This window comes from Pongo pygmaeus, chromosome 13 (genome assembly GCF_028885625.2).
Source record: "Pongo pygmaeus isolate AG05252 chromosome 13, NHGRI_mPonPyg2-v2.0_pri, whole genome shotgun sequence".
In the NCBI taxonomy this organism is placed as follows: Eukaryota; Metazoa; Chordata; class Mammalia; order Primates; family Hominidae; genus Pongo; species Pongo pygmaeus.
This window is the reverse complement of record NC_072386.2, coordinates 75275820-75287998: the sequence shown is the minus strand read 5'-3', so window position 1 is coordinate 75287998 and position 12179 is coordinate 75275820. Positions and strand designations below refer to the sequence as shown.

General features: G+C 33.1%; 1 protein-coding gene across 9 annotated transcripts in view; it reads left to right on the top strand.

The window, feature by feature from the left end:
* Positions 1-12179, top strand: part of AGTPBP1 (ATP/GTP binding carboxypeptidase 1) — a 195678-nt gene that overhangs the window by 147545 nt on the left and 35954 nt on the right. For all 9 annotated transcript variants that reach the window (XM_054502331.1, XM_054502328.2, XM_063649639.1 and 6 more), the window contains 5 exons: positions 3567-3711; positions 6589-6742; positions 7787-7967; positions 9307-9436; positions 10678-10809. In XM_054502331.1, the coding sequence (XP_054358306.1) occupies positions 3567-3711; positions 6589-6742; positions 7787-7967; positions 9307-9436; positions 10678-10809 (742 nt within the window). The remainder of the gene's footprint in view (positions 1-3566; positions 3712-6588; positions 6743-7786; positions 7968-9306; positions 9437-10677; positions 10810-12179) is intronic.

Genomic DNA, 12179 nt, shown 5'->3' with positions numbered 1-12179 from the left:
TATTGCATACTTTGAATTGTGGTGCTATGCTTTAGTAATTCTAAAGAGTCCTTTTGAACTTGAGATCCACTTATGAAGTGTATATAGTAGAAGTAAAATGTGTTGTATAGGCAGACAAACTTAGGTCCAGGCTGTGTCTCCACCACTTAGAGAATTATGTGTCCTCAGCTTTTCCAGCTTTAAAACTCTGGAAACTTTATTGAATAAAACTGAAAATAGAAATTATGAGTAATAATTTGCAGTGGCTTTTTGTTGTTCTTGTGATATCAAGTATAACTCTTATCTTTTCTCTTTTTATATTAACACACAAATATTTACTTCATTTTAATTTCCAAAATGTTAACTGGAGATGTGTTCCAAATACAGTACATCAGCTTACACAGTTCATCTTTGACTGTAAATATGTGATCTACTTATAGCAAGTTAGAAATAAGTGCTAGAGGCTGGGTGTGGTGGCTCATGCCTGTAATCCCAGCACTTTGGGAGGGTGAGGTGGGCAGATCACTTGAGGTCAGGAGTTCGAGACCAGCCTGGCCAACATGGTGAAACCCCGTCTGTACCAAAAATACAAAAATTAACTGGGTATTGTGGCATGCGCCTCTAATCCCAGCTACTCAGGAGGCTGAGGGAAGAGAATCGCTTGAACCCGGGAGGCGGAGGTTGCAGTGAGCCGAGATCACACCACTGTACTCCAGCCTCGATGACAGAGCAAGACTCCATCTCAAAATAAATAAATTAATTAATTAAAATAAAATAAATAAGTGCTAGAAATAATTTCCTACTTCTGTGGAATAGTTTGATTATTCTTCAGCTCCACCTCTAAGTACTCCAGGATTCTCATGTATCTTGCTTCTCATTTTTACTCTGTGTCTGCAAATGTTTCCAGGTAATGTTCAATGTTGATTCCACTTGGCACCCTTGTTTATTTGTTACTAAGTTCAATCCTGACATTTCTGTATGGTGAATTTTGACTTTTTAGATTGTGCTTTACTGGCACTAATGCCCCTGTTTTTTAGTTTTATCAATAAGAAGAAGGCTTCTAAAATTAAACTGTTTTGACATGGCTTTGGAAAAAACTTAGTGTTAAGTACTCTTACTTTCTGGGAAACAAAATCTTCCTTGGAATTCATCTCAGTAAGATTTCTTCCTTACTCTTATTAGCAAAATGAATAGCAAATAAATGAGAAACAGAAGTAAAGGTAATGTGTAATTCATCTGCACCATAATACATCTTGTATTTCTTTTAATGGTAGACTAATATAAAAATAGTCTTTCATCGCTTGTCTCTTTCTCATAAAGTTGGATGAAACTATCTGAGCAGTGCTTGGCTAGATTTTAGCAGAATTATTTAGACTTTTAAAGAATGAAACAATGTTTTTCAAAAAGCATTCTTACTTTCATGCTTCTTTATGTTGTCACATTAGAAATTGTCAATCAATGAATGCTTTTTCACATTGCAAAATGAATGATCATAGCAGGACAAGTTGTTCTATGTAAGGGGTGATGGCAAGGAGTTTTATACTTTTAGTTAAGGTTCTGTCTTTTCTTTTGGCTACTACTTCCTGATCTGGAAGTGGAGTTCAATTCAACAAACATTTATTAACCACTTTCTATGTAAGACTCTATTCTAGTTGTTTTCCTGAAGCCTGAGGTATGTTTATTTATTTTAATTTTAATTTTTTTTTGAAACACAGTCTTGCCCTGTTGCCCAGGCTGGAAAGCAATGGTGCAGTCCGGCTCACTGCAGCCTCAAGAGCGTATCACCAGTCCCAGGCTCAAGTGATCCTCTCACCTCAGCTTCCCGAGTAGCTAGGACTACAGTTGTGAACTGGCTAATTTTGTCTTTTTTTGTAGAGACTGGGTTTTTACCATGTTGCGATCCCTCTGCCTCAGCCTCCCAAAGTGCTGGGATTACAGGCATGAACAAAAGTGCCTGGCCTGAAATTTAGATGATAAAGATTAAAATCTGTTTTTGCATTGTGCCATAACTTTTCATGTCAGCTAAGTCCTGTGATGCTTGTTTGTCTTCTCTATAAAATGGAATAAAACTGCTTTTCACCATTATATGAGATAATATATGTTTCACTGGTTTATAAACTAGAAACTGCCATATAGCTGTAATGTGGTAGTATAAATACCTCTCCAATTAAATGTTAAACTTTTGAGGGAAAAGAGTTGGCAAGGACTAGTTTTTGAACTTGTTTTGCATTTTTGTTAATCCTTAGCATTCTGTCATTGGGTATCTATTCAAGATACTATGCATAAGTTAATGAAGACTATATCAATTTGAAAATACTTTGAACATTTATGTGCATGAAAAAATAACGTATAGGCCCTGGTTTTTCTTCGTTTCATGGCTTAAATAATACAAGATGATTCAGAATTTTAGAAATAAGTTGTTAGAGAATCTTTAAGTCAGCATATGTCAGCAGTATTTAGAGTCTGGAAGGTAATGTATAGTTTTAAAAACTTTATGATGGAAATCTTCAAACATTTACAAAAACAGAGAATAAGATAATGAGGCCCCATGTATTCATCACCCAGTTTCAACAATTATCAACACATGGTGAGTTTTGTTTATCTATACTTTTACTCATACTTCCACAATGAATTTTTAAGGCCATTTTCGGATACCGTATTTTATCCGTACATACTTACATACGTATTTCTAAAAGACAAAGGCTGTTTAAGACAATCTAACTACAATGCCATTATCACAACACAGAAAGATTAAGAAAATTTCTTACTGTGATGAAATATCCAATGTTCAGACTTCCCCAATTGCCTCTAAATGGTGTTTTATAGTTTTATTTAATCAGAATCCAGCTAAGGATCACACATTGCTTTTGATTTTTGTTGACATGTCCCTTAAGTCTGTGTTAATTTATAGGCTTCCCTTTTCTCTTTTTTTAAATTTCTCATTCATTCGCTAAAGAAGCTGGATTGTCATGTAGGGTTTTTCACATTTGGATTTTACTGGATTGCATTCCTGTGGTGTTAACAAGCACTTCTGTTTCACCAATTTCCTATAAACTGTTAGTTAGATCTAGAAGCTTGATCAACTTCAGGTTTGGTTTTTGGCAAGAATACTTAATAGGTGTGCAGTGAATTCCCGTTGCATCACATCAGGAAACATCATCTCTGATTGTTTCTCTTTTTGTAATCTTAAGATTGATTAGTGAACCCAGGTCTTGTAGCCTGATCCATCCACGTAAAGGTGTCCATCAACCTTTCCTCTCTTGATTGTAGTAGCCATTGATGATCATTTTCTAGATTCAGTAATGTGTATGGATGTCAAAGAATGGGGTTCTAAAATTTTTTTTGACGTGAAGAGTATTTGCTCATTTAATTAGTAAATTCAGAAGTGAAAAGTTATGTAATGTCATTGGCTAATAATAGTTTACTGCTTTATTAGTACTAAGTTTTTTTTAAATAGGGTATTTAAGTTACATTTTTTACAGACTCGGGTTTTTCTTTTTTCCCTGAAGTTCTATTTAATAAAAGTAACAAGGAAAATCAGTTTTTGTGTGGATGAAATGAACATGTTTTATGCGTTTTTATTGCAGAAATCATTTCTCAAGAAGTTCAGTTGCTGCAGGTGGGCAAAAGGGAAAATCCTACTATACAATTACATTTACTGTCAATTTTCCACATAAAGATGATGTTTGCTATTTTGCTTATCACTATCCATACACGTATTCAACTTTACAGGTAAGAACTCTAAATTAAATTGTATTATATGGATATGTATAAGATAATGGAAGAAAATTGAGTTTAGTTAAATATTCTAACATAAGGATAATGATGATAATTGAGTTTAGTTAAATATTCTAACATAAGGATAATGATACTAATTGAGTTTAGTTAAATATTCTAACATAAGGAAAATTACGTTTAGTTAAATATAACATAAGAAAAGGTTTAGTGTTGAAGATTTTGGAAAATACTACAGTATTTCTTGAGGAGTAAAATGGGAATGTAGCTCTTATTTTTTTAATAGAAATATTAAGAAACTTTGACATGATTTTTACTTCCCATCTTTTGTTGAAATCCACAGTTCTCTAAGCTAAGATTCCATGATTTACAATTTTTAACCAGGTGAGATTTCTGCATGTTTAACCAGAATCTCATAGAAAATAGAATATTAGAAAAATGTGGATGCAATTTGAGTGTTTTTGAAGGAAAAATTGAGATCTTTTTCTGAAGGAAATGGTTTTATTATGGAGACCTAGATCCAGATTTTTAAGAATCTAGGGTATAAGAGTTGTTTTGTGTGAGACCTTTTGAGATTTTGAATATTGGCAAAATGAAACTAAAAACCAAAACTAAACAAACAAAGTCTAGTAATTAAATATCGACTGTGGTAGATTTATTCTCAGAACATAATATCTATTCTAATGGTCAAGGATCATGAAGGTGTGATCAATTTACCAATAAAGAAATTGGAACACTCTAATTAGAAACAAGTTCCCAAATTATTAGAGAGGAGAAAATGAAAGAAAAACGTAGTCTATAGAGCAGAAGACATATCAAACCTAAGAAGACTAAATGAGGCTGACAGCATTAAATGAGCCTTACTGTACTTTAATAAAGGTTACAACCTACTATAAAGGTATAATGTTCATATATCTTTCTGTGCTTAGTAGTTTACTTTTGGGTAATTTATCCTAGGAAAACAAATAAGAATGCACATAAAAATATATTTTCACTGTTTTTATTTGCATGGTTTTATGTTATTGTTCTTTACTGATTGTGCCTTTTAATATATTTTGAATTCTCCTGCTTTCTTTCAATCCCCCTACCATGATGTTTTCCAGGCATGACCATCGTTTCTCACCTGGGCTTCTGCCAACCTCTTTGTAACTGGTGTCTTAGGATTCAGTTTGGACCCCTTTGCTCTTCATTAGTTCCCGCCGCCACCCCACAAACGCCAGACTGTAGCCAAAGGGTTCTTTTATGGCTAATCTTATCATAAAATACCCTGCTTAAAACTCTTTAGTGATTTCCTTGCCCTTTGTGTGAAGTCTAAAATTCTTACCATGATTCACCCTGTCCTTTTTCTAGTACTCCCCCCCTTTTTTTTTTTTTGCCATATCCACATACTATTTGAAGTATTATTTATTTATCTTTAAATAGACTTTAAAATAGATTACTCTTTAAAGTATATCCTCATCCTCAATTAATATCCATGAAATCATTTAAATTGTATCCTCATCCTCAGTTAATATCTGTGAAATGCATGAAAGATTTAATGTGCTAGACTTATTTCTGATTCACATAAAATATATACCTATTAAACTTTTAAAATGGTTATCTGCACATCACTTAGTTATCTCAATTACCAGTGGTATGTATACTATGCTTTGGGAAAGACCTGTCTACCAGACCCTTCATTCTGTGTCAGATTCTTTGTTTCTCACCTTTGTAGCTGTAATGAATCTTACTGAATTCTTTGAAATGTCCTGTTCTGTCCTCTGATCTTCCTAGTATTTTTCCCTCTGCCTGCAGTATTCATCTCTGCTCTCTTGACTCATCCTTTGGAGTTTAGTTTAAATGTAGTTTTCTGTAGAAGACCTTCCCTCACTGCCCAGACTTGGTTAGGCTTCCCTCCCCTTATTACAGGCTCTCACAGCACTCTCTATTTTCCCTAGGGTAGGGTTCATTTATTCATTGTTGTATCCCCAATGCCCTGTACAGTTTCTGGAAAATAGTGACCACTCAGTCAACAGTGATTATGTGAAAGAACATAGGCAAAAGTTTGAAAACCAACTGAATATCTAAAAAATGGGGATTGAACAATTTATTTTTGGTATAACCACATAATAAGACTATTAAAACTTGTGTTTTCAAAAAATACACATTTAACTTATTTAATGATGTGGTATGATATTCATAATTAGGAATATATATGTGTTTGTGTGTATGTATAAATTTTTAAGTGATAAAATCAGATTATAAAAGTCTGTAATCATGGTTTTGCCTACATACATTGTGTTAGTAGTAATCTAGGCGGTGCAATTGTGGATGTTTTAAATTTTTAAAACTTTAAAAAAATTTTTTTCTTTGTGATTTTTTCACTGTCTTTCAGACATTTTACAACAAACCCATATTAATCTTGGAATCAGGAAAATTGTTAAAATTTGTGCTACATAATTTTTATTTTTCAAATTTTAGATTGTTGCTGTTACAGGTCTATTATCACTCACAATTTCAAAATTCAAAAGGCTTTGAAAACCAAAAGGTTTTTTGGAACTCATTTGGAGGCAAAGCCTGACCTGAGTTTATTTAGAATATTGATTCTATTTAGGGTGATTCTTCATATATTTTGCTGCACAAATAATAAGTGTATTACAGATTGCTACCCCGACCCCATTGGTGGTGCTGCATAATTAGTGATTTAAACAATATATTGCCTGTTTCAAGTTTCCCAAACACTGATGTTTAGACTACATCTGGCCCTGAGGGTTTTGGATAAGGGGTTAAGAATCTGATTCACTTCTAGTTATGTGGAGATCTGGATGCATTATTTCTGTATATCATAAGGACTTTTTAAGTGATTGTATGTTTTGTTTTAAAATTTTTATCAAGATGCATCTTCAAAAATTGGAATCAGCACACAATCCTCAGCAAATCTATTTTCGGAAAGATGTGTTATGTGAAACCCTGTCTGGAAACAGCTGCCCCTTGGTGACTATAACAGCAATGCCAGAGTCTAATTATTATGAACATATCTGCCATTTCAGTAAGTTTGTCTTCCCAACTCGCAATAGCAGTCATTTTCACCTACTTTGATTTGCTTTATCCGTATTTTATAATGGAAATGATAATAGGAACAGACATCAGAAGACTTGGGCTCTAGTCTTGGCCTTGCTATTGTCTAGCTAGCCATGAGCCCACCTCTGGGCCGCAATTTCCTTATCCTGAAAATAAGGGGCTACATGAGATGTTCTCTGAGGTCTCTTTTGCTACCACTGTCGTTTAGTTCTTATCCTTAGAAATTGTATTCAAAGTAGAATACAACAAATTATTTTAAGAGGTCGTGTAATAATATTATCAATTTAGAAATGGACTGATTTTACTTGTAAATAAAACAACCAGAAACCTATCAATTGTTTTGATAACTAGCACTGAATAGTTATTCATTTTTCCCTGCCATTTGTATTCTTTTAAATTGCCTCAAATGTACAGCTGTAGTAATAAAAATAAAACTGTTTCAATTTTGATAAGAAGGCAAAGTATTTTCAGGAAACAGAGCTTATTGTGTATTGAAAATATGAGTGATAAGCTGAATGATTATTTTGTAGACTTGTATATCTAAATGTATAGTGAAATTTTGGGGGCTAAATCTCTGAGCAGATAAACTTGTTTCTCTATGCTTATCAGAGCAACTGTAAGACAGGGCTAAAATTATATTTTCTTTCTTTTCCCTATGATTTTATGAAAAAATAGTTTTATATTTTAAACTTCCCCCAAGTACTTGTTCTTTATAAAATTAATATTAAATAACGAATTTTACATGTTAAGTTAGTCATTGAATGAATAAGTGGATCAAATACTACTTACTGTTTTATGTCCTATTATGAGCTCCTTTGGGATATGGTTTTATTGATTTTATATTTGTTTATTTCATAGGGCTTAGTGCAGTGCTTGTAGGATGCACCATTGGGTTCTATTAATTTATATCAGAATTCACAATTGAGTTAGAGACATTTCTAAAGCCCCAAAGTAAAATATACAAACTTTTAGTAGCTGTTCATTTTAATTTGAGATTTTATGTGTACTTTAGGAAATCGTCCTTACGTTTTCTTGTCTGCTCGGGTACATCCTGGAGAAACTAATGCAAGTTGGGTTATGAAAGGAACGTTGGAATATCTCATGAGCAATAACCCCACTGCTCAGAGCTTACGAGAATCTTATATTTTTAAAATTGTCCCTATGTTAAATCCAGATGGTGTCATCAATGGAAAGTAAGTTAAGCAATAGTTATAGAATATATTTGAGACCATTGTGGTTGTCCTGTATAAACTTCTTGAAATAACAGTGTCCAGGTTAACAAATTTAGTGATTTTTCTAGAATAAAGAAATTTTTGGTGGGAAATTAAGATAAACTTTTAAATGAAAATACATTTTGGATACTAGTAGCGGTATGAAATTATTGATTTTATATTTGTTTATTTTATAGGGCCTAGTGCCCTATTCTGTATCCATGGGAATATGCTTTCATAAAATGCTTGAATTGTTTTAGAAAAATCACAATGTCAGGTTGTAAGAAAGATTAACTCATACTTCTCATATTCCTTTATTTTTTTTTTGTTAGTGGCATGAACCTAGATTGTTCTAAGATTAAGACTCTTCTGGGATCTCTTGGAATGTTAGCCCCATCTGCTAACCTCTTCTTGACATGAGGAGGTCTGGTTTTTGACAGGAGTTCTTTAGAGGGGGAATAGTGGACGATAATTACTTTGTAAGAGGAGGCTGCATATAGTTAGTACAGTAAATTTATCCTGGTAATTTGACAAGGTCTCTGTAGTGCCACTCTGAAAGATGGGATTTAGTCTAGTTGTCATGAGTATCTCCAAAGATGAGGATAACATGTCTTACTTCAGTGAAAGTAGCATGAATATTTCTCATATTTTAGTAAATTACTGAATTTTTTAAATATAGAATTTCTTCTTAGTTAATATGTTATGGTTATGGAACTAAAATGTTGTCTGTTTTTAATTGAGAAATATATTGACCAGTTAGAATTCTATTTATATTTATCATCACTTTATTTATCTGCTTATTTGCATGATAGCTTTAATACTTAGTACCCGTAAATAAACAAAAGGGTATTTGATTTTTTACAACAATGTATACTTTTCATATACTTGTCTTTCTCAGAAGAAGCACCTAGATAGCACTTTAATTGATGAAGTCAAGATATAGCATGCTAACATAACAAATGATTATTATGTAATCAGAATGGAAAATGTGATTATTAATACATTTTTATAAAATATGGAAGAAAACCCTGGAGTTAAGAATTAATTTTTTCTATACTTTGAAAATTTTTATTATGAATCTGAAAACTTACCACAGTTAAATGCATGTGACACAAAATCTTGCACATAGCAAATACTCAATAAATGTTTACTTAATGAATATAGTATGCATTTGGTTGAGCTTACCATCTATACCTATTTGAAATGCTTAGTGGAATAGAAGCATAAAGTTAAATCAGATATGTATATAAAGGTTTAAGAAATGTATATAAGGGTTTATTGGTACCAGTGTTTTTCTGTCTTTGTGCTTATGTACATGAAGTCATCGCTGTTCTTTAAGTGGAGAGGATTTAAATAGGCAGTGGCAAAGTCCAAATCCGGATTTACATCCTACAATTTACCATGCTAAGGGGCTGTTGCAATACTTGGCTGCAGTGAAGCGTTTACCCTTGGTAAGTAGCAATACTTGTTTTTACTTGGGATAGTCAAAGATAAAATGTGATTTTTAATTATCAAGCACTTGTGTGATAATCATGAGGTCAAATTAATGCATTATGTTAGTTGTCTTAATTTTATAAAGTTGAATGTTTGTAATTCTTATAAGCCTTCTATTTTTTCCTTTTTCGTTATGAATATTGATAACTCTTGGTTGTAACTTTTAGATATTTAACTTCACTGTTTGAACAACACTAAGGTAACAATATGTATCTTCCAAATTCTCAAACTAGAAGCTTATTTCTGAGTTCTCTAGTCAGCTCTGAAGCTGTTAAGTCTCTACTACACACACGGGAAATGTAGTACAGGCATGACTGGACTGGACTATATACATATGCTCCTTCTGTTCTCACCAGCTTTTGATTAGAATGTTCTTGTTACATTAATGTGTGTATTATTTAATCTTTCTTTAGGAAAGATAGAAAAACTTTGCAGAGGAGTAAAATTGACATGTCCTTTAATTTTTATTTTTATTTTTTAATGATGCACTTAAATTAAAACCATACCCTTCTTAATGGTGTTTTTTTATAGGAGCATTTTCTTGTTTGTTGTTATTCTTTGTTTTTAATTTTTTTTTTTTTTTTTTTGAGATGGAGTTTTGCTCTTGTTGCTCAGGCTGGAGTGCAACCTCGGCTCACTGCAACCTCTGCCTCCCAGGTTCAAGCAATTCTCTAGCCTCAGCCTCCCAAGTAACTGGAATTACAGGTGCCCACAGCCACACCCGGCTAATTTTTGTATTTTTAGTAGAGACGGGGTTTTACCATGTTGGTCATGCTGGCGTCGAAATGCTGACCTCCGGTGATCCACCTGCCTTGGCTTCCCAAAGTGCTGGGATTACAGGCATGAGCCACCACTCCAGGCCAAATTAGGTAAATGTTTTTACAACCATTTGGGGCAGCAATCACCACAACTGTAGATTTGAACTATAATGGAATGTGTTATTTCTTAAACAGTGAATAGTAAATACAAAGGTGATATAGGACCTTGAAAGGATTTGGCAATTCTAGAATTAATTATAGATCCTTTCCCAAACTAGGTATTATTACTTTTGTTGGTTCTAATTGTTAAATGGTGGTTCTTTTACAATAAAAAGACCAAGGAACACAGACCTACATGTTTATTGGCTTGATATTAACTACCTTTACTTAGCAACATAAGAACTTGAAGTCTTTTAATTTTTAAAATATATATTTTCAAGGTTTATTGTGATTATCATGGCCATTCCCGAAAGAAGAATGTATTTATGTATGGTTGCAGCATCAAAGAGACAGTGTGGCATACCAATGATAATGCAACTTCATGTGATGTTGTGGAGGATACGGGATACAGGGTAATTATTACAGATGATTCATGAGTTTTTGAATTTCAAACATGCATAAAAGTACAGAAAAGAGCATATATGAACTACTCAAATTCAATAAATATTGACATTTTGCCATTTTTGTTTCAGATTTTTCATTTTAAAAGTTTTTCATGTTTATATTTTTCATCTATTTGGAATTAATTTTTGTGTGAGATGTGGGGATCTAATTCTGTTTTCTCTGTGAATACCAGTTGGCTCGCACTATTAACTCGATAGTACCTCCTTCTTCTGTCAATTTGATGATGCCATCTGTTACATGCCTTATTTCATATATATGGATGTATTGCAAGGCTATTATTATACCCATTCTTGTTTCTATCTCTTTGCATACAACATTGTTTTCATTACTGTAGGCTTGTAATTAATATTGATATCATGTAGGGCAAATTTTCCTTTCTTGCTCTTTTAAAAATTGCTTTGACTCTTTTTTTCTCTGTACTTGTGAATTTTAGGATCCATTTGTGGATAAACTTTGTTGGAGTCTGCATTAGAGCTGCCTTGAATTTAAAGTTGGAGAGAATTATTATAATAATATGTAACGTTGCTATCTGTGACCATTGTCTATGTGTCTATTTAGTCAAGTCTTTTATATTTGGTAAAGTATAAAATTTCTTCACCTAGGTGTGAAATATTTGTTGGATTTCTTCACAAATACTTTATGAAGTTTGTTGCAGTTGGGAATGGAATTTTTCCCCACATATCTTCCTGCCCCCAGTTGATCATTGATGGTGCATAGGAAAGCTACTGGTTTTTTTTTTTCTGAAAAAATTTCTACAAATTTTTCAGATTCTTCTACAAAGGATTACATGTAAGAATGGCATCACATTTCACAGTAGCAAAACTGGAAGCAAAACTTTGTGGAGCAAAGCCTTCACAATTCTCAACTAGATTTCCAACCTGTAAATTTCATACCGCATTCTAACTATCAGCAAGTGTGAGAATAAAAGAGGATGTTCTCAGACATTTAAAGTCTCAAAAATTTACCTCACAAATAGCCTTTCTGTGGAAGCTACTGGAAGACATTCTTGCCAAAATAAAGGAATATATGAAAGAGGAAGGCATGCAGAAATTAAGTTCAAGAGAGAGACAAAGCCCAGGATAAAGGTGGAGGGAGAGCCCAAGAATGTATGTAAAATGCCCAACATGTCAACAGTCAACAAATATTTCTGCCACATGACCTTCAGAAAATAGAGTTTTATTAGGTTAGACTGCATTAAATAAAGGAAACCAAGTAGATTAGCAGAGCTCAGTGATATAGAAAAGGGGAATATTTAGTTGAGACCCACATAAAAAAAGATAAGAAAATGAGACTAGCGAGAGGCCCAGAGAATGGGAGA